A 19,768-nucleotide genomic window follows, 5' to 3' on the forward strand; every position below is an offset into this window, starting at 1 on the left:
CTTCACACTGATTTGTAAATTATTCCCAGAGTCCACTAGTGTTAATAAATGGGACCCCTCCCTTTCTCTAGGAAGCATGCTTGGTATTTCTTTAGTCTTCTGTAACAACAGGATCCTAAAAAAACCACACAACTACAACTTTTGGGACTTTTTACTTTTTACCATACACATAAAGAGTATTACTAATAATTGTACAAAAGGCAAGATTTTTCATTTGTCCTTGACAATTTTTGAGGAAACTGGAGTAAAGGGTAGAGAGCTATCAAGAATGGGCAACTTTTAGCCACTTGCGATTTTAAAGTACCATTTTTCCTTCACATTGAGGAGGAACAATCACCCCTGATGCTCCCACAGCCTGCACAGGGTTTGGGGGTGACATTAATTTCCCCATTGCTTTCAGGACCACAGAGCTCCCAGGCCTCCAAGAGGAGGATTTAGAACATTTAAAAGACTCACTTCGTTATTTTTTTCTTCTTTCTGAGTTTACTCTCTGGGAAGCCAGTGAGATCTTTTCCCCCTCTTTGAACCATCAATTGAGATCCTTTCTGAGTAGAATCCTTATTATGCAACAGGAAATCTTGACCCTAGAGATGTTATCCCATTTATCAGACCTTCAGCAACACAATTCTAATTAGTCATTGGCTTGTAGCCATTCAGGAAAATCAAAGCTAATGGACTCTGTGCTGGAACCAAGACCAAGCTGCCCATTTTAAAACAGAAATAAAATCCAAAACAGTGATAAAACTCAAACAAATGAGCACTGTCAAATGAAATCCTCTGGTCTTAGAATCTTATCTCACACTAACCATTCCACAAATAACCTTTACAAGGTCCAACTGGCACATATGGAAGAGATAGAGGATTCCTAGTGTGTACACCTGTTCAACTTTACCCAGTCTTTGATCTTATTCACTCCCCCAAAGGTCATTTACTTCCCCCAATAAAGCTATTGTAATGCACTGATGCCATTAGAGGGATCCTAGTGAGAGTCCCCAAAATAAAAAACTCTAGGCAGCTGTGGTGGGCAATTATCCTAGAGCCAATATGTCTGAAGGTCAGAATCTGCTTCTTCTTTTTTTAAAAAAGTTCTTTATTTCAGAGAGGAAGGCAGAGGGAGAGAGAGATAGAAGCATCAATGTGATAGAGAATCATTAATTGATTGGCTGCTGCCAGCAAGCTCCCTATTGGAGATCAAGCCCATAAACTGGGCATATGCCCTAACCAATAATTGAACCATGACCTCCTGTTTCATAGGTCGATGCTCAACCACTGAGCAACACTGACCTGGCAGCTTCCTCTGAAGTTAGTTCCTAGAATTCTTAAGTAAATAGGATATTTATCTGCAATCACATATTATTTAACAGATTATCATGTACAGAATAATGTTAAAAGAATGGCATGTGGGTTATAAGGTTAATAGAGACCAAGCAGGGACCAGAGGTCAAAGTTAGGGAATTTTACTCTCTTCTATGGATGGAAGGATACCAGTTTTCACATATGGGTCCACATGACAACGTAAGAGTCACATTCTAAGATAATGACACCAAATGAGTCAGACTCAGCTGGACCTGCCTGGCAGAGAATTCTGTGGTCTTCCTAGAGAATGAAATAGGGAACCAAAGTACAGGTCAGATGTGGTCTCCACCAGCCAAAAGGTAGAGAATCCACTCTGCTTCCTGTGCTTCAAAGTGAAACAAAAAATGAGAACAAAGTGGACACAACAGGCCAAAATTGATAGAGAAGTGTCCGTTTCCTTTTTATGAAAAGTAAGAATAGCTAGAAGTGAAGTCATATTCTGAAAGTGATCAAGCCTTTTGCCTTTGTGAGAAGGACATAATTGATGAAGTGTCACCCAGGGTTTCTCCCTCTAGGGTGTGGGGGGATAAGTTCTTCCTCTTTCCAAAGGACAATAGTCAGCTTGGTGCAGTAATGCTCAAGGCTGTCTGTGGGGCCTCAACTCTGACTTCCCAAATCTCCAGTGAAAAGCAAGAGGATACAGAATGCTTTATGCATGTTGTTATTGTGGAAAACAGTAAAAAAACGAATTTCAAGTTTACATAACATCAGGTATAATAGACAGAGGACAGTGGCACATGATTGAGGACATAGAGAGAAGCAAGAGGAAGTGAACTCAGAAAGTTCCCCAAAAGATCAAGAAAGACTGGGGACTCTCTATGCTGTGGAAATGTACCTTGATCTAAGGTTCATCAAATTTCTGAAAGCTAGGGAGACAAATGTTTAATGAGTGTCTCATGTACACCAGGAATTTGGTACACAATGGGGAGTAGGAGGAGCCCCCTAGCATACACTATAATGGCAGCATGTGTTAGTCCACTGAGACATCAAGTAAAGTACAAGAAAATAAATTAATACTTTGTCCTGGGCACATCCAGCATCAAATTGGTGTAAGTCCTATTGCTGTCTTGGATGAGATTTCTGGAGACATTCCTATCATCCATTTTCAGATAGGTCAGGTGGACTCATGGGAGATTTAGAACATGGACAAGGATGAGTATCATACTCTGGCAGCTATTGCAGACAACATTTGTGGTTCTCCATCCGACTTTTTTTATGGTTGTTGTTAACACTCCCCTGAGAAAAATTTTTTTCAATTGGTTTTTAGAGAGTGGAATGTGGGGAGAGAGACACAGAGAGTAAGAGAGAAACATCTATGTGAGAGGGACTCATCAATCGGTTGCCTTCCACACTCTGCTTTCACTGGGTCAGTGGGTTCAGGATCAAAACTGAAACTCAGGTACGTGCACTTGACCGAAAAATCAGACCTGCCATCCTTTGATGGTGGCAGGATCTCTAACCACTGCACAACACAGGCCAGGGTCCCATCTAACTTCCATAAGTGGAAAGAGATTAAATGTTTCTGGAAACAATCAAGACAAAGTAGAGGCAGGATCCAGAAATGGAGAAGACACAACCCAGTAATTCTGGGGCAGAAAGTCAGAGTGAGACTGGAATCTTAAGCAGATGTTTCCATCATGAGGGATTTGTGCCAAAAATCGATTCAAATTCTCATCTAACATGTTCAAAAGTTTTGGAAATATCTGTACCACCAATTTGAACCCCTCTCCCCTGAGTTTTTAACAGTTCTTCATAGATTTTGTGAGACATACATTATTATTGGGGCAATGTCTTATATCACACTTCTCATGTAGCTCTAAAGAAAAATACTAGCATTTTTTTCACATTTTAAATTAATTAGTCTTTTATATTATTCAAAATGTCTTGCTTTCTATGCACAATTGTTTCGCGCCTTCATGGGAGGTTTTTCATGTTCTGTATACTTTAATTTTTCTTAAAATTTTCCGATGAAACTCTCCATGATCAAAGTAATAAAAGTGTTTGTTTTTCTTTTTCTTTTTGTGTGTGTATTCAATTTTATCCTTAGGGTTTTGTAGCTGGCCTAAGTTACAAGCTCAGATCCTGTTAAAAATTGTTTAGGATGTTTTCCTTGGACTTGTAATTCTAGTTTCAGTAATTAGTTTTGTTGATCCTGTTTTTGTTTCTTGAGAAGATGTGTTTTATCAAATTACCAATGTCCCTAGCAACTTTTTGTGTATTAGCTGTACTGTAGCAAATTGCACTATTTGTAATGAATTTTGTAATAGATCTTCTTCTAGTCTTTGATCCTTTATTTTCAATTGTAAAAATTATCCATCCTTACATTTTAATCTAATTTTAATCTAATTACATTGTAAATAAAACAATTATCTGAATTTAAATTGTATCACCAATGCCAATGTAAAGGGTGTCCCAAAATTCACCCAAGATTTGAATTTTGCGTGAGCATTAACAACAACAGCAACAAAAATAAATAAAAGCCTAATTTTACTTGATTTATTGAATCAGATTCTAATATCTGTTGCCCTTTGATTTCAATCCCTTCAATTTGATAAGCATTACCAAGTACCAATTATGGCCCAGGAGCAGGGACAATGAAGACCAATGAAGACCACGGCTTTGCGTATGTGCCGGCAAAGCTGGGGAGGCTATTTACCCGATGTGCTATTCCATACATAACCCTATACTGTATACTTTACAAATCAATTAAAAAAATTACAATTTTTGCCAAAACCGGTTTGGCTCAGTGGATAGAGCGTCGGCCTGCGGACTGAAGGGTCCCGGGTTCGATTCCGGTCAAGGGCATGTACCTTGGTTGCGGGCATATCCCCAGTGGGAGATGTGCAGGAGGCAGCTGATCGATGTTTCTCTCTCATCGATGTTTCTGACTATCTGTCTCTCTCCCTTCCTCTCTGTAAAAAATCAATAAAATATGTTTAAAAAAATTACAATTTTTAATTATAAACCTGTATTTTCTATCAAAATTACTTCTTGCGTCAATTTTGGGACACCCTTTAGATAGGTGTCTCTAACTTATGCTGTCCTCATAAAATATTCAAATGAAAGTAAAAAGAATTATTCAAATTGAATCAGTCTATTGGTGTTGATTATATCAATCATGTGTTTATGTTAATACTGGAAGTGATACATTGTAATAGAGCAATAATAACACGTGATACAACACTTAGAATAAATATATTTCTACCAAAACAACAAAGCTGCGTTCCATGGTGAAACATTTGATACTGCTTTAGTTTTAAAATTAAAATTAAAATTTAAAAAAATTAAAACTAGTTATACTTAGATAAAGTGTAAAATTCAATTTTTTCAGGAACACCAGCTACATTACAAGTGCTCGGGAGCCATATGTGGCTAGTGGCTACCACACTGGATACTGCAATTCCTAGAAAATACTCAAATGTTTGAAATTGAGGACATACTTCTAAGTAATCCATGAATAAAATGAGAAATCACAAAAGATATAGAAACATTTTAATCTGAATGATAGTGAAAACAGAATGTACAAAACTTTGAGAGATTTATATAAACATGCATAGAAGGAAACTATAGCTTTCTAACCTTATGTTAGAAAAGAAGAATTTTTATATAGTTTACAGGATATTTCAAGTAATATGCTGGTAGAGGCTCTGAATATTATTACCTTCTCCTGAAGAATATTGAGTGTGTTTGTCATTTAAGCAGACACTTAAATTATGGGCACATCACCTTGACCATCGGAAAGCTGGTTTTAGATGTCATTAGATAGGGACTACTCAAATTTTGCTGCTCCTTTAAGCAAATTCCTTAACACTAATGTGCTTTTTACTCCTAAAATATGACTCTTTAATGATTTCAGTGAAAATACTTGGTGGACTAGAGCCGCAAATTCTGTGTTTGCTGCAGGGCTCCTGCTGATATCTTTGACCTGTGTTTCCTGCCTTCCAGGATAATTTTCCCTGGACCCTTTGGAGGTAAAATTTCCTGGGTCAGCCAAAGATTTGAGGGGTGTTTACATGCATAATTTCCGAAGCTCTCCCATGATGGGATGTCTGTGTTTATTGGGGGGTTCTCCATCAGAGTCCACCTGCTCTGATTGCCCACACAATCCATCTACCTTCTCTCCAATCACCGTGAATTTCTGTCTGAGTGTTTTTCCTGTGTGAGCTGGACAAAGTGCTCTCAGGGAAGCCACATGAATGTGGCAGCAGTTTGGTTCCCTTATCTTTGCCAAAGGATATTGACTAAGATTTGAATGCCCTAGAGGGTCTATGTGCATTTGGTGACTTCCCAGTGCCTCAAACAGTTGTTTTACAATTATTATTTTGTATTTTCTCCATAGTTCATCAATGTTGTTCCAGGAGAACTGGGAGCAGGAATCCTTCCCTGAGGCTTTAGCAGCTGGTTTAATCCACCAAGGAGGAAACAAGTGTGTATTCACTGGACACTTCAAAGTGCACAAATCCCTGTTTTTCCTGCTTTACTCCAGTGTTGAAATGTTGTTTTTTAATGAACAAAATCTAAAGTTCACTATTTTCGTAGCCTGGGCCAAAACAACCCTCTCTCCCTAGCCCACCCTGCTCACATCATGTCTTTCTTACTGATACACAGACTGGAATTTCTAGACAGGCCCACACCTGCCTGCCCCACTCTGGGAACCCCCGGAATGACAGCAGTGGAGCAGCATCTGAACTGTCTACTGAAATGTTGTGGGCAGCATCTTCTCTGATTCTTAATAATGAGCAAGAGAAAACAGCACGTTTGATATAATTAAAAACAATTCCTTTAGAATTTTTAATGATATCTTTGAGTGACTTGCCTTTAAAATCACTGATTGGGTGTTATTTGGTGAAATGCTTTATTTTCTGTTATGAAAAGAATTAAGCTAACCAGTGAGAATATCAACATTTAAAGAAATTTATCTTGGGAGGTGGGGAGGGCAATGAGAAGGGGGAAGGGACATATGGCATGAAGGCTGTCTTAAGTATAAACCCAAATAAGTTTCTGTTCTGCCTTGAGTCACTTTCCTGAATCTGTTAACACAAGAAATTCTCCGGCTTTCTTAGGTATCTCCTATACCTGAGAAGTGGGTTCCACGGCCTCCGGTCTGGGAGATGATGGTTTAAATAAGGCCTCTGCAAGTAGAGGGTCTCTACTCAGCAGGTGAGCATCCAGACAGATTTGAGGCTGTGTCTCTAATTTCTGAATGTCCCCCAGCACTGTCACCCCCACCTCCACATTCAACCCCACCCCAAAGAATGTAGCTGCCACATGGCTTGAAAAAAGGAAAAGCGAGGTCTATAGGGAGGCATTTCCCCTGTTCCCTCCTATCCTGTTTCCATCTGTTGGTTAGACTCACGGTGGAGCATACTGAAACTCAGAAAAGCTGAGGTGCATTTGAGGTGTGTCAATCTATTTTGTGAGTTTAGATGGCACCTACCTATCAGAGGCCAAGCCCGGACAAACATCTGCTGTCTTCTGTTCCACTTTGTTTCCTATGGCCCCTGTCTGCAGGAGCAGCCCTCCAGAAAGAGCCAGGGGATGCAGACACACCCACATCACCAGGAATAATGCTCTCTATGATTTTTATGTCACTCACCTGCCACCTTTTCAGGTTCTCTTTCTTTTCTGCCTTCCTCCATACGACACCCACACATACCTTACTGGGGACCCAACTACACACCCAGACACTGACGCCATACATGCTTTCTCCCACAATAAAGTGCAAAGGGAAGGAGTTGCAGATAAGTCTGAGACAGGGTTGGAAATCACCTTTTTTTCCAACATCAGAAGGCATATATAATGAAAGGTGATTCTAATTAGAATATCCCTGATCTAACTCCAATTTAGGGTTAGTGCTCCTCCTCTGCCCAACCCCCCTTGGTACCTCTTGGGATTTCCATCTCCTGTAACCAGGTCTAAGGGCTGCTTTCCTGATCAAGCATGGCTCCTGGGATAACCCAGCCACACTTTGCCCATCATTCCCACCAGAAAGTTCCCAGGAAGCTCCTTTGTTGTGATTCAATGACCTCTTTCAGGAGTGAATAAAAGGGCTGCTCCTCCTGCACCTTCCCTCTTTCTGCTAGCTTTCTTGTCCCTAGGCCAGCAGTTGTCCCTCCCCACTTGCTGCAGAGCCATTGCTATGTCCTTACCCACCACACATAACAGGTACCTTAAAGTCACTATGCCTGCCCCTTTACTAGTGAGGACATAGGCCAAGAAGTGTGAAATCACCTGACCAATGCCCCACTCATATTTTCTATCATCATGTAAGGAATGATTCCAGTGACCAGGATGCTGTGGGGATCATGTGAAGAATGAGGAATGACCTACCCTCAAGAAGTGTTGGTTTTATCAGGGTAAAGATAAGAACTTCAAGAAACATAATGCCAATGCAATGTGAGGTTCCATATGAGAAGGCATGCAGAAAGTAGAGGGGAACAGAGGAGGGAGGGGTCTACATGCACTGAAAGATGTGATGAAGGACCTGGATGGGAGTTGCGAATTCAGGAACCCATACCACATACCCACTTGGAGACTGGTATGGTCAGTGACTCATGGGATGGAGAGAACAAATGACAGGCTGGAAGCTGGACACAGGGCTGAGAGGGACTCACAGGAAATAGCTGTCCCTCACTGGAGTCCAGCATATGCTCAGATGTGTGCTCACTTCAGGAGACTTTTGTGAGTTTCTTCAGATGCCTACTGGATTCTGCACAGTCCCTCCAGCCAGGATTCCCCACTGGGCCATTCCTCAGAGCCTTGACCCTGGATTATATGTCCTCCCTGCATTTCTCTGAGCAGAAGGTTTTGCTGGGAGTATTGGTAAGCCTTGTTGCTGTAATGATGGTCTTCGTTTTCCCACAGGACCATGTCGATTTTTTTCATGAGATCCTTCAGCTGGGCCTCCTGCTCTTCCCCCTCCACCCTATTGTTGAAGCCACAGTGGCGCCTGGCACAAATCACATCCAGCTGGGCAAGCTCCCGGTTGTCAGTCTCTCGCACATACTCATCCAGAGAGCCACCATCCAGGTCTTCCTTCCGGGTGAACACCAGAATGGTGTAGGCCAGGACTCCTACTCCAAAGACCTCCTGGAGGCGCTTGACCACCAACTGGTCCTCCTTTGTGAACCTGCCCAGCTCAATCACCAGGAGCACTGCATGTGGCCCTGGGGAGGAGGAGGCGATGGCTTCCCAGGAGCCCCTACCTGCCACTTCCTGTGGAACTCCAGGCGACAAAATATCGGGGGTGTCAATCACCTCAAGTTCCTTCCCGGCCCAGTCTCGGTTCCCCCTCTGGAAGGTCTTGGTCACTGGTGTAGCACTGAGCTTAGACTGGAACACTTCCTGGCCAAGGATGCTGTTTCCTGTTGCACTTTTTCCACTTCCGGTTTTCCCCACCAGGATGAGCCTCAGCCTCTCTGGAGTCTGTTCCATCTTCCTCAGATCTAGAAGCATCAAGAGAAAGCAGAGGGATTGGGGTTAAAGCCTCACCCCTGGGTCTGCTCCATGACCTCAGGGCAGACTGTCCACTGAGGAAGGACAGATTAACATCTGTGACTGAGCTCACATCCCATTCCTTTTAATTTTTGTATTGTAGTAAAATATACATTAACCTAAAGTGACTGTTTTTGCTATTTTTAGATGTATAACTCAGTGACATTGAGTACCTTCAAATTGTTGTCCAATCATCACTCATATGCATCTCAAGAATGTTTGTTTTCATCACCCCAACTAGAAACTATCTCATGAAACAATAACTCTTCATTCCTCCCTCCCCCCAAATGTTTGCTAAGCACCATTCTGCTTATTGTCTCTCTGACTTTTACTATTTTAGGGACTTCAGATAAGTGGATTCCTTCACATTTAATCTTTTCTCTCTAATCTATTTCATCTGGCATATTGTTTTCCAGGTTCACCCATACAGTAGCATGTGCCAGAATTTCCTTCTTTTTCAAGGCTTGAAAATATTCCATTATATGGATGGACCACATTTTGTTTATTCTTGTACTAGAGGCCCAGTGCATGAAATTCATACAGGGGTGTATCCCTCAGTCTGCATGAGGCCTGCACCCTCTCCAATCTGGGGCGCCTGCGGGATCAGGCCTAAACCGGCAGTTGGACATCCTTCTCACAATCTGGGACTGCTGGCTCCTAATCACTTGCCTGCCTGCCAGCCTGATCACCCCCTAACTGCTCCTCTGCCAGCCTGATTGACACCTAACTGCTCTCCTGCTGGCCTGATCGCCCCCAACTGCCCTCCCCTGCTGGACTGATCTCGCCAACTGCCCTCCCTGCAAGCCTGATGGCCCCCAACTGCCCTCCACTGCCGGCCTGGTTGGCCCTAATTTCCCTCCCCTGCCAGCCTGGTCACACCCAAGTGCACTACCTTATAGGCCTGGTCACCTCCAGCTGCCCTCCCCTGCTGGCCTGTTCACCCCTAACTGCCCTCCCCTGCCAGCCTGATCACCCACAACTGCCCTCCTCTGTTAGCCATCTTATGGTGGCCATTTTGTGATGACGTGAGGGCATCTCAAGAGGGCACAAGGACCGTCTAGGCTTTTATTAGTATACATATGGACATGAGTTGTTCCCACTATCCACTATTGTGAATAGTGCTGCTATGAACATTGGTGTACACATGACTATTTAAGTCCCTACTTTTATTTCTTTGGGAGCATATGTCCAGAAGTGGAAATGCTGGATCATATGGTAGACTACCACATCTTATGTTTAGATTTTGAAACTTCTCAGGGTCACCTGTTCTCATCCAGATGGAAACCAGTCCTTCATGAATATGGGACCCTCAGTTTTCCTACATATGCCTGGGTGATGAGGATAGAAGTGTGTGGGTCTGTGTCTACATCTTTTCCCTGAGCTTATTGACCACATTGCATCCTCTAGCTGTTCCAATAGGGAATGTGGGGAGTGTGGAATCTTTTAATCAGACCCCGTGGGGTCACATTTTTAGGCTACATCCTTGAAATTTGACCCAGATATTCTCACCCAGCTCGATATAGGAACTGTTGGCCAGGTGAATACTTAAAGATATCAATTCAGTATTAAAAAGTTTAATGTTAAGCTTTTAGAAATGATTTGAACTGAAGGACAGGAAGAGAATTCCTTCTCCTGGCCTTTGAGATCACAGACCCAGAGCACATAGAGGTCCCAAATAGCACCTCTGCTTTACAAGTCTGTTCCATATTGAAGACATTCATATGTCTCAATGACAGAGCCCTAAACCTCGTAGAGAAAAGAATAGCATCCTTGAATGGTAGACCCACTAACCAATTCTGACTGATGACATTGGCTCCTTGCAACTTCCCCCACTTGGCTTTGAGAGGGATGTGAGTGAATTGGTGGGAGTTTCAAGAAAGCATGGAAGGTGGAATGTTCATTCCTGCCCTCCCAGCCAATCTGAAGCTGGGTGAAGACAGTACCAACTCCCATCTGGGAAAGTCTGGAGCCAGTGCCTTTGATTGCCATGAGAAAGGGTAAACCACATGTTGCAACCTGTACTGGTAAATTTCTCATACAGTTTATTAATATGACTTTCTTCTAATGGCTCAGTCCATTCAAGTTTATACAGTAAAAAAAATCATCATGTTCAAATACATAATGAATCATAAATAATGTCTTCTGGCCAGGAAAATGGATGGATTGAGAGCACTCCTAAACTCTATCTCCCTGGGTTAGATGATGAAGTTGAGCCCGTTACTGTTAAGCACCTGACCCTGATGCAAAAGCTTTTAAGAGGAGAACCCCTTAAGAAGGGCCAGCCTAGCTATGAGGCAACTCCTTATTCATAAGGTTGTTTGTAGCCCCTCTGGTTTGAATCAGCAAAGTAATCACATAGGGTCTATTGGCTTGCAATCCTCTGCCGCCAAAGATGGTCTTGTCATGCCCATCTTCCTGAGGGCATTACTGGTGTTCTCTTTCTCTCTCTCTCTCTCTCTCTCTCTCTCTCTCTCTCTCTCTCTCTCTCTCTCCTCTCCCCTTTACTCCCACTGTGCCTGTTGGGGGTTTAAGGTTTTAAGCAAGGCCCCTCCCAAGGGCCATCTGCTGGGTGAAGCTCTGACTGGGCTGCACTCTGCTGCCTCTCCAAGGGCACCCTGCACATCACAGTCCCCATGCACACCTGCCTCAGGTTCAGGTACACTGGTAAGTCATTTTACCTCCAGACACGTCTTGTTTAGAATGCTGGGCCAGTGCTCCTGCAGGATTGTCTGGGAGAATCTGCTCATATTCCTCTTCCTCCACCTAGAGAAAATAGTATGTCTGACTGATTTTCCAAATGAGTTTCAAGGGGTACCTGATTTGTCTTTCTCTTGTCAGAAGGAAGAGTTTTACATTGCTTTGGGGGAGGAGTGGCTTAAATGAGGAGAGGGGAGGTCTGAGACACTAACTTTTTAGGGATCCTGTTTTCCTCTCTCTATCCCTTTCTTGTTTCTCCCTCTGTCTATCTCTGCATTTCTGTCTCTGTTTCTCTCTCTGTGCTCCTCCCTGTCCCTCTCTGTTCTCTGTCTCTCTTTCTTTCCTCTCTCTCTGCTTTTTGATCTCCAGTGTAAGTTTGGTCTCCAATGTGATTTCATGGAGAAGGTGCAATCAGCTTGCAGCCTGAGGAATGAATGGCATTTGGATGGACAGAAGGTCCTGGAGCTGTCCTATGAGGAAGAGAAAGGAGCAGAGACGCAGAAGCAGGTCTGACACTGTGTCCCAGGAGCATGGGAGGATGTGTGGCCAGAGTGTTCAGGAGGGCTGGAGCAGGACACTGTGGTGAGGGGCTGGCTTGGGGTGCAGTGAGGTCCTGGTGCCAGGATGATCCCTGAGGAAGGCCTGGAAGTGAGGATGGCAGAGGGCTGAGAGGCGGGTGGCCGGGTGCTGTGCTGAGGAGGACAATAGCCTCAGCACAGGAACTTCATGGCTTCAGGACAGTCTTGCTGGAGCCAGGAGACCTCAGGGCCCACCTCCAACGTCACACTGCCTGAGCCTCAGTGTCCCCTAAGTGTGAACGCTGTACCTGAAGTAGGTGTCCTGTCGTCCCTATAACATTCCAGCACGTTTTATGACATTTTCTATTGTGAGTTCTAGTCTATTGCAAGGGCCATGTCACCCGCCAGAAACTCCCATCATCCTTCAGGCGAGAGGACAGTGCACCCTGCTGCCACGCACACCGCCTAACCTCAGGGACTAACATTGTTCCCTGTTCCAGGAGTCCAATCTGGTGTGTGGGTTTGGGAAGGAAAGTGCCTGGACACACAGGACACTCAGAGACATTCACAGTCAGGGACCATCTCCAGATGAAGGCTCCAGATGTGGGAGCACCTGACTCACAGGCCCCTAGATCCAGCCCTGATCAGTGCCTCACACCTTTGCCACACTTGGTGGTTTTGTCTCTGACATAGAACACAGAAAAGCTACCCCACCCTGTTATGTTTCTTCAAAAGAAAGTAAAACTCACAGAAGCATCTTCCCCATATAAGCAGGGAGTTTACTCAGAGCAGAAGGCGTACAAAGTTCTCCTGACTTTTTAGTCATAGCCCTTTCTAATATACCACAAACACACACATTCACAACACACACACAAACACGGCACACACACCACTCACACAATATACTCACAACCACAACACACACATACACTCACAAACATACATACAAACATACGTATACAACACATGCATACACACAAATATAATACACACAAACATGACACACACACCACTTACATAATACAATCACAAAACACCACTAATACATATGTACAAAGCATACATGCATCACACAAACATAACACACAAAAACACAATAGACATCATTCACACATATACACTCAAACACAACACACACACTCACAGACATACAAAAATATAATACATATAACACACATGCAGTCACAAACACAGCAGAGATACAAACATATATATATACAACATATGCACAAGCATAACACAAACACAAATATACACTCACAAAACATAACAACACACAAACATAACATACAAAACACAACACACACCTAACCCACGTATACTCACAAGCACAACACATACATAAACTTTCATACAGAACAACACACACAAACAGAACAAACACAAATACACACACAGAGAGACATAATCTTAGACTTACCAGGGTGCTGGCCACTGAACAAGAGGAATAGCTATGTCCCCTGCCTCCCATTACCTTGTGCTCTTGAAAGTTCTTGGTTTCTCCCTTGGGGCCTGACACATTGTAGGCGTCTGGGGGCCTTGACTGCAGGAAGTCTAATAAACCACTATAGGCACTGGAACAGAAAGAAAACATTGCTGGCATTTTTCAGCAAAATGTGACCAGAAGCCCAGCCAAGAACTGCTGTAGAAAAGCAGCTATCTGCTGTGGGTGGAGAAGCAGGAAGTGGGAGGGAGCACCAGGGCCAGACCTTCCTGAGTCAGAACACATGCTGTGTGCACTTTGTCTACAGCCTTAGTGATATAAGAGGAAGAACAAGAAGATAAAAGTACAGGTCTGCAGAGGTGGGGCCTGAGGTTTCTGCTTCCCAGAGAGACACAGTTCCTCTGCTCCCCTGGGCATGGTTGGATCTGAGTGTGATGCTTGGAACTCCAGCTACTATTCCAGCCACCAGCCTAAGGTTGAGGGCAACACCTGAAAGCATAGCAGAGAGTTGGAAGAAACCCAAGCCCATAAGTCACCCAGGGCTGAATCCTTCCCCCATCTCTGGACTTCAGCCAGTGACTTCCCTTACTGTTTAAGCAACTGAAGCTTGAGTTCTCTTTTCACTGCATTTGAAAACATTTAAACTAGGAAAATGTTATCCATATTCCTTTAAAAAAAAAATCCTTAACTCTCAGAACTTCCCTGTGCTCATTATATGAATACTCTGAGGAAGTGGCATGGAGAATAAATTATTTCTCTCCTCTTGTTCCATGAATTAGGATGGACCATCCTCTGATGCTTGAGTGCCAGCTGCAGAGTAGACATTCTCTGAATCCTGAATAAAGTGGAAAATCTTTTCAGTGGAATTATTTTGAAGAATGACAGTGGGAGGGCAGAGGAGGAAAAAATGACTGCCCCCAGGCTCAGGGGAGAAACAGAGCTCATGTTTGAACATTTTCCTAAAAATTACTTTGTAAAGAGTTAACAAGACCCTTTCTCCTTCTCTACCATAAAATATCCTTGGTTAACTCTCCATCTTGACTCCCGCTGACATTGACAAAGGGGAAACAACATCTGGATTACCTAGAAGAGAGATTTTCAACCTTTTTCACCTCATGGTACACATTAACTAACTGGTAAAATTCTGCTGCATACCAAAAAAATATATTTTTTGTTAATCTTCCAAAAGCAGGTATAATTTGGGTTTATTCAGACTGGATGACTATTGTGTTGGTTGTTGTCATTATTTAATTTGACAACCTAAAGGAAAAGAGATCAGTGCCCTTGACTAACTATTGCATGTTTTAAAAATTCTTGCAGCACACTGGTTGGAAATTGCTTCTGGCACACTGGTTAAAAATCACTGCCCTTGGATTTTCTTTTTCTTTCTTTTTTTTTAAAATATATTTTATTGATTTTTTTCAGAGAGGAAGGGAGAGGGATAGAGAGTCAGAAACATCGATGAGAGAGAAACATCGATCAGCTGCCTCCTGCACACCTCCTACCAGGGATGTGTTTTCAACCAAGTTACATACAATGCCCTTGACTGGAATCGAATGTGGGACCCTTCAGTCTGCAAGCCGACACCCCATCCACTGAGCCAAAACAGCCAGGGCTGCCCTAGGATTTTCTTGGGCCAAGTTTATGCCTGGTCCATTGCCTTCCCTGGAAGGAGTATGAGCTCACCCATTGTCCATTGGAGGACAGGATGTGCCCCATGGGCATCAAATCTGGCACATCCTGCTCCATAGACATCACCCTCCTCTGCTCTCCCTCTGAGGGTGCAGGGCAGTGAAGGGAGCCACATGTAGGAGGGTGGCCCAAGATAGAAGCCTGGTTCCCTCCCCAGTATTGCCATCAGTGTTCCATATTTTGTTGATTCCACCTCCTCAGTGTGTCCCATTTGTGTCTTCATTCAATTTGTATGGCTCAGTGCACAAATTTTATGCACCAGGCCTCTAGTATTGTAATAACTATGTATGATTTTTACAACCCTGATTTCTGAGGTGGAATTATTTCCTTCTTTAGTAGTATAAACAGGAAAACAAAAACACAAGATTGTTATGATTTTTATCTTGAACTAGCATAATTAGAACTCAGAGGCTTAAAAAAGGCAGCAGATCCTTCAGAAAAGTTTGTGGTTTTTTTCTTGCCTGTTAGTATACCTTGTCATGTTGAAATCTAGATGTTATACATCAGATTAGTAACTGAAGTGATTAGGCCTTTAGTTTTTGTGTCTCACCTGTTGTCTGTGAGTCTCCCTAAGGACTCCCTCTTTTACAGCTTTGAAATTTTTATTTGTTTAAACTTTTTAAATTACAGTTGACATTCAATATTATATTAGTTTCAGGTGTACAACATAGAGTTAGACATTTATAGAACTTATGAAGTGATCCCCTGATAAGTCCAGTGTCCACCTGGCACTATACATAGTTATTACAATACTAGAGGCCCAGTGCATGAAATTTGTGCACTGGGGGGGAGGGGGAGGGCGGTGTCCCTCAGCCCAGCCTGCATCCTCTCCAATCTAGGATCCCTTGAGGGATGTCCAACTGCCGGTTTAGGCCAGATCCCCTAAACTGGGAGTCGGACATCCCTGTCACAATTCGGGACTGTTGGCTCCTAACTGCTCGCTTGCCTGCCTGCCTGATCACCCCTAACCACTCCTCTGCCAGCCTGATTGAAGCCTAACTTCTCCCCTGCCAGCCCTATTGCCCCCAACTGCCCTCCCCTGCTGGCCTGGTTGCCCCCAATTTCCCTCCATTACAGGCCCAGTCCCCCCCAACTACCCTCCTCTGCTAGCCTGGTCACCCCTAACTGCCCTCCCCTTTTGGCCCAGTTGCCCCTAACTGCTCTCCCCTGCTGACCTGGTTGCCCCCAATTGCCCTCTCCTGCTGGCCTGTTCACCCCTAACTGCTCTCTTCTGCTGGCCTGATCACCCACAACTGCCTTCTCCTGTCAGCCATCTTGTGGCAGCCATCTTGTGATGACAGGGGGACAGCCATCTTGTGGCCACATGGGACGGCCATCTTGTGTGCGAGAGCATGACAGATATTTGCATATTACCTCTTTATTATATAGGATTATTGACTATATTCCCTATGCTGTGTTTTTCATCCCTGTGATTTCTTTTAACTGTCAATTTGTACTATTTAAAGGACTTCTTCTTAAATGAAGTCTGCCCCCCATAGTTCCTGCAGCTTCAATTTGCTATTGCCATATCAGAGCCCTGTCTATGTGGTGGTCAGGCGTGAGGGAAGGGCAGTGCGGTCTTGGAGTTAAATCACACTCTCAGTGGGTCTGTGTCCTGGGGCTGTGATCATCACAGCTTTTTATTTTGTTATATTTTCTTTTGTTTTTTGTTTTTAGCTTTCCCTTCCCTTGCCCCTTTTTGGTGATATAGGCCAAATATGGTGACTTCTGGCTTTTCCTCCTCTTTTTATTAAAGCTTCATTTTCCCCCTCTGTGTCTTGGCCTTGAGTGTCCCCCTTTGTTATTGAATGCTTCATCTCATTTTTTTTGCTTGTTTTCTTTTTTGCTCTAGAACTGCTATGAAAAGATGGAACTGAAATGTCCCTCAGGGACTATATTCTATTACAAACAGATTTTTATAAACATTTGGAGGTTTATTGGATGTTATAATGTTTAAAATATTCACCATTAGCACTATTTTAAATTTTTTTCTGAAGGAAATGTTAGAGGTGGTTTGTGCACCCCCAGTTCTTGTCTTGCTTCTAGGAATCAATTCAAACAAGAGACAACAACAAATAGCAGCAGAGCATTCAAGAGTATATTTTCAAGAAAAGGAAATGCATTAAGATATACTCTGAGCTGGCAGCTTAGATGACAGAAGCCAAACCAAGTTCCCTCTTTATTGGTAGTTCAGAGGATGTATACCCCTAGGGTGGAAGTTCCCTAGATACCCCTAGACAAGTAACAAGTTTCATATACTAGTATATATATCCTAATATATAAAAACCTTGGGTTGTAACGACTGGTAACGATGGATACTAGACCAACCAGAAGTCATTCCTGCAGTCAGCACTGGGTTTCCAGGAGGTGATTGCTTCCTCTGCAGGCACGGTGCCCCAGCACTGACTGCTGAGGGCGCTGTGAATCAGGGCCAGAGTGAGGCCTGAAGAGAGAATCAGGGACTGATTTGTTGTCTCTGTGGAAGCTTTTGATCAGCACTTGCTTCCCTCTTTCTCTCCCAGCCTGGCCAACAGCTGCACCTCCATTTCCCTTCCGGCCTCCACCAGGGCTGCTGATCAGCCCTGCCTTTCTGATCAGGCCCCATTGATAGGCCCAGAGACACTGACTGGAATAGAAACCGACCAATCAGAAACAAATCTGGGTGAAGTGCGAGGAACCAATAGCTGCCTAGGAGGTGAAGCTTTTGATGCTGACTAGCATAGAAACTGACCAATCAGAACCAAATCTGGGTGAAGTGTGAGGAGCCAATGGCTTCTTAGAAGGTGGAGCTTTTGACACTGACTTGCATAGAAACTGACCAATCAGACCAAATCTGGGTCAACTGTGAGGAGCCAATCACTGCCTAGGAGGCAAAGCTCTGGATGCTGACTGGCATAGAAACTGACCAATCAGAACCATATATGGGTCAAGTGTGAGGAGCCAATGGCTGCCTAGGAAGTAGAGCTTTTGACGCTGACTGGCATAGAAACTGACCAATCAGAACCAAATCCGGGTGTACTGTGAGGAGCCAATGGCTGCCTAGGAGGCGGAGCTTCTGATGATGACTGACATAGAAACTAACCAATCAGAACCAAATTGGCTGGCAGAGGAGGGCAGTTGGGGGGTGAGATCAGGCTGGCAGGGGAAGGCCCTTGGGGGTGAGATCAGGCAGGCAGGAGAGGGCAATTGGATGCAAGATCAGGTCTGCAGTGGAGGGGCCTTGTGAGCAACCAGGCTGGCAAGGGGAGGGCAGTTAAGGGTGATCAGGCAGGCAGGCAGAGGGGTTAGGAGCTACCAGGCAGGCAGGCAGAAGCAGTTAGGGGCAATAAGGAAGTCAGGCAGTGATAGGTTAGGAGCCAGTGGTCCCAGATTGCAAGAGGGATGTCCCCCAAAGGGTCCCCAATTGGAGAGGGTGCAGGCTGGGCTGAGGGAACCCCCCCCCCCCACGCTTCATGCACGAATGTCGTGCACCAGGCCACTAGTATATGTATATTCTCCTCAAGCTGCAAGGCTGACCTAACCAGATGCTGTGCTATCAATTAGACTACATTTAGGAGGAATTTTAAGTCTCCCCCATTCTCACATTTGGGTCTGCTATTTTTGATAGTTTTGGTTTGTCACATTTTTCATGACTCCCCTCTAGGCACCAACTACTTCTCCCAACTCAGGTCTAACTAGCTGCCTACTCTAACAGAAATACAGTCATTTGTCACATAACGATGTTCCAGTCAATGAGACAACCTATACAATGATGGTCCCACAAGATTATACTGGAGGTGAAAAAGTCTTATCACATAGTGACATCATAGCCATTATATTGTCTTAGCACACATTACTCACCTGTTTCTGGTGAAGACTATGTAAAGAAACTCACTGTGGTCTATATGAAAATACTGTATACCATATTTTTACTCTATCATTTCTGTGTTTAGATACACAAGTACTTATCATCGTGTTGCAATTTCCTACAGTACTCAGTACAGTAACCTGTTGCACAGGCTTGTAGCTCAGGAGCAATAGGTTATGCCATACAGTCTAGGTGTGTAGTAAGCTACTCCATATAGGTTTGCATAAGTGCATGCTGTGATGTTTACACAAATAGGATGCATTTCTCAAAATGTACCCTGTCATTAAGTGATGCATGACTCTATACACTAAAACCATTAAAGACAAATTAACTACATGTCTATAAAACATAAAGACGAATGCAAAAATCATCATTATATGGAAAATCAAGAGAATAAACTGATAACATTTGTATAGAAATCTGATAGTTACAACATTAAATTAAAATGATAAAAGTGCCGAAACCGGTTTGGCTCAGTGGATAGAGCGTCGGCCTGCGGACTGAAGGGTCCCAGGTTCGATTCCGGTGAAGGGCATGTACCTGGGTTGCAGGCACATCCCCAGTGGGAGATGTGCAGGAAGTAGCTGATCGATGTTTCTCTCTCATCGATGTTTCTAACTCTCTATCTCTCTCCCTTCCTCTCTGTAAAAAATCAATAAAATATATTTTTTTAAAAAAATGATAAAAGTTAACTAACATACAAACAATAACCTATTATAA

At 43.6% G+C, this 19,768-nt stretch overlaps 1 protein-coding gene across 1 annotated transcript; it reads right to left on the reverse strand.

Annotated features, from left to right (window-relative positions):
• Positions 1-4,885: 4,885 nt before the first annotated feature.
• On the reverse strand, positions 4,886-13,761 carry LOC118666505 (GTPase IMAP family member 6-like). Its single transcript, XM_036328947.1, has 3 exons — positions 13,486-13,761; positions 11,529-11,613; positions 4,886-8,801 (listed from the first exon to the last, which is right to left on the reverse strand). The coding sequence occupies exons 1-3, from the start codon at positions 13,666-13,668 to the stop codon at positions 8,056-8,058; spliced, it is 1,014 nt and encodes a 337-aa protein (XP_036184840.1). The 5' UTR covers positions 13,669-13,761; the 3' UTR covers positions 4,886-8,055.
• Between the last annotated feature and the right edge of the window lie 6,007 nt (positions 13,762-19,768).

The sequence above is a fragment of the Myotis myotis genome, unplaced genomic scaffold (assembly GCF_014108235.1).
Source record: "Myotis myotis isolate mMyoMyo1 unplaced genomic scaffold, mMyoMyo1.p scaffold_m19_p_11, whole genome shotgun sequence".
Classification (NCBI taxonomy): Eukaryota; Metazoa; Chordata; class Mammalia; order Chiroptera; family Vespertilionidae; genus Myotis; species Myotis myotis.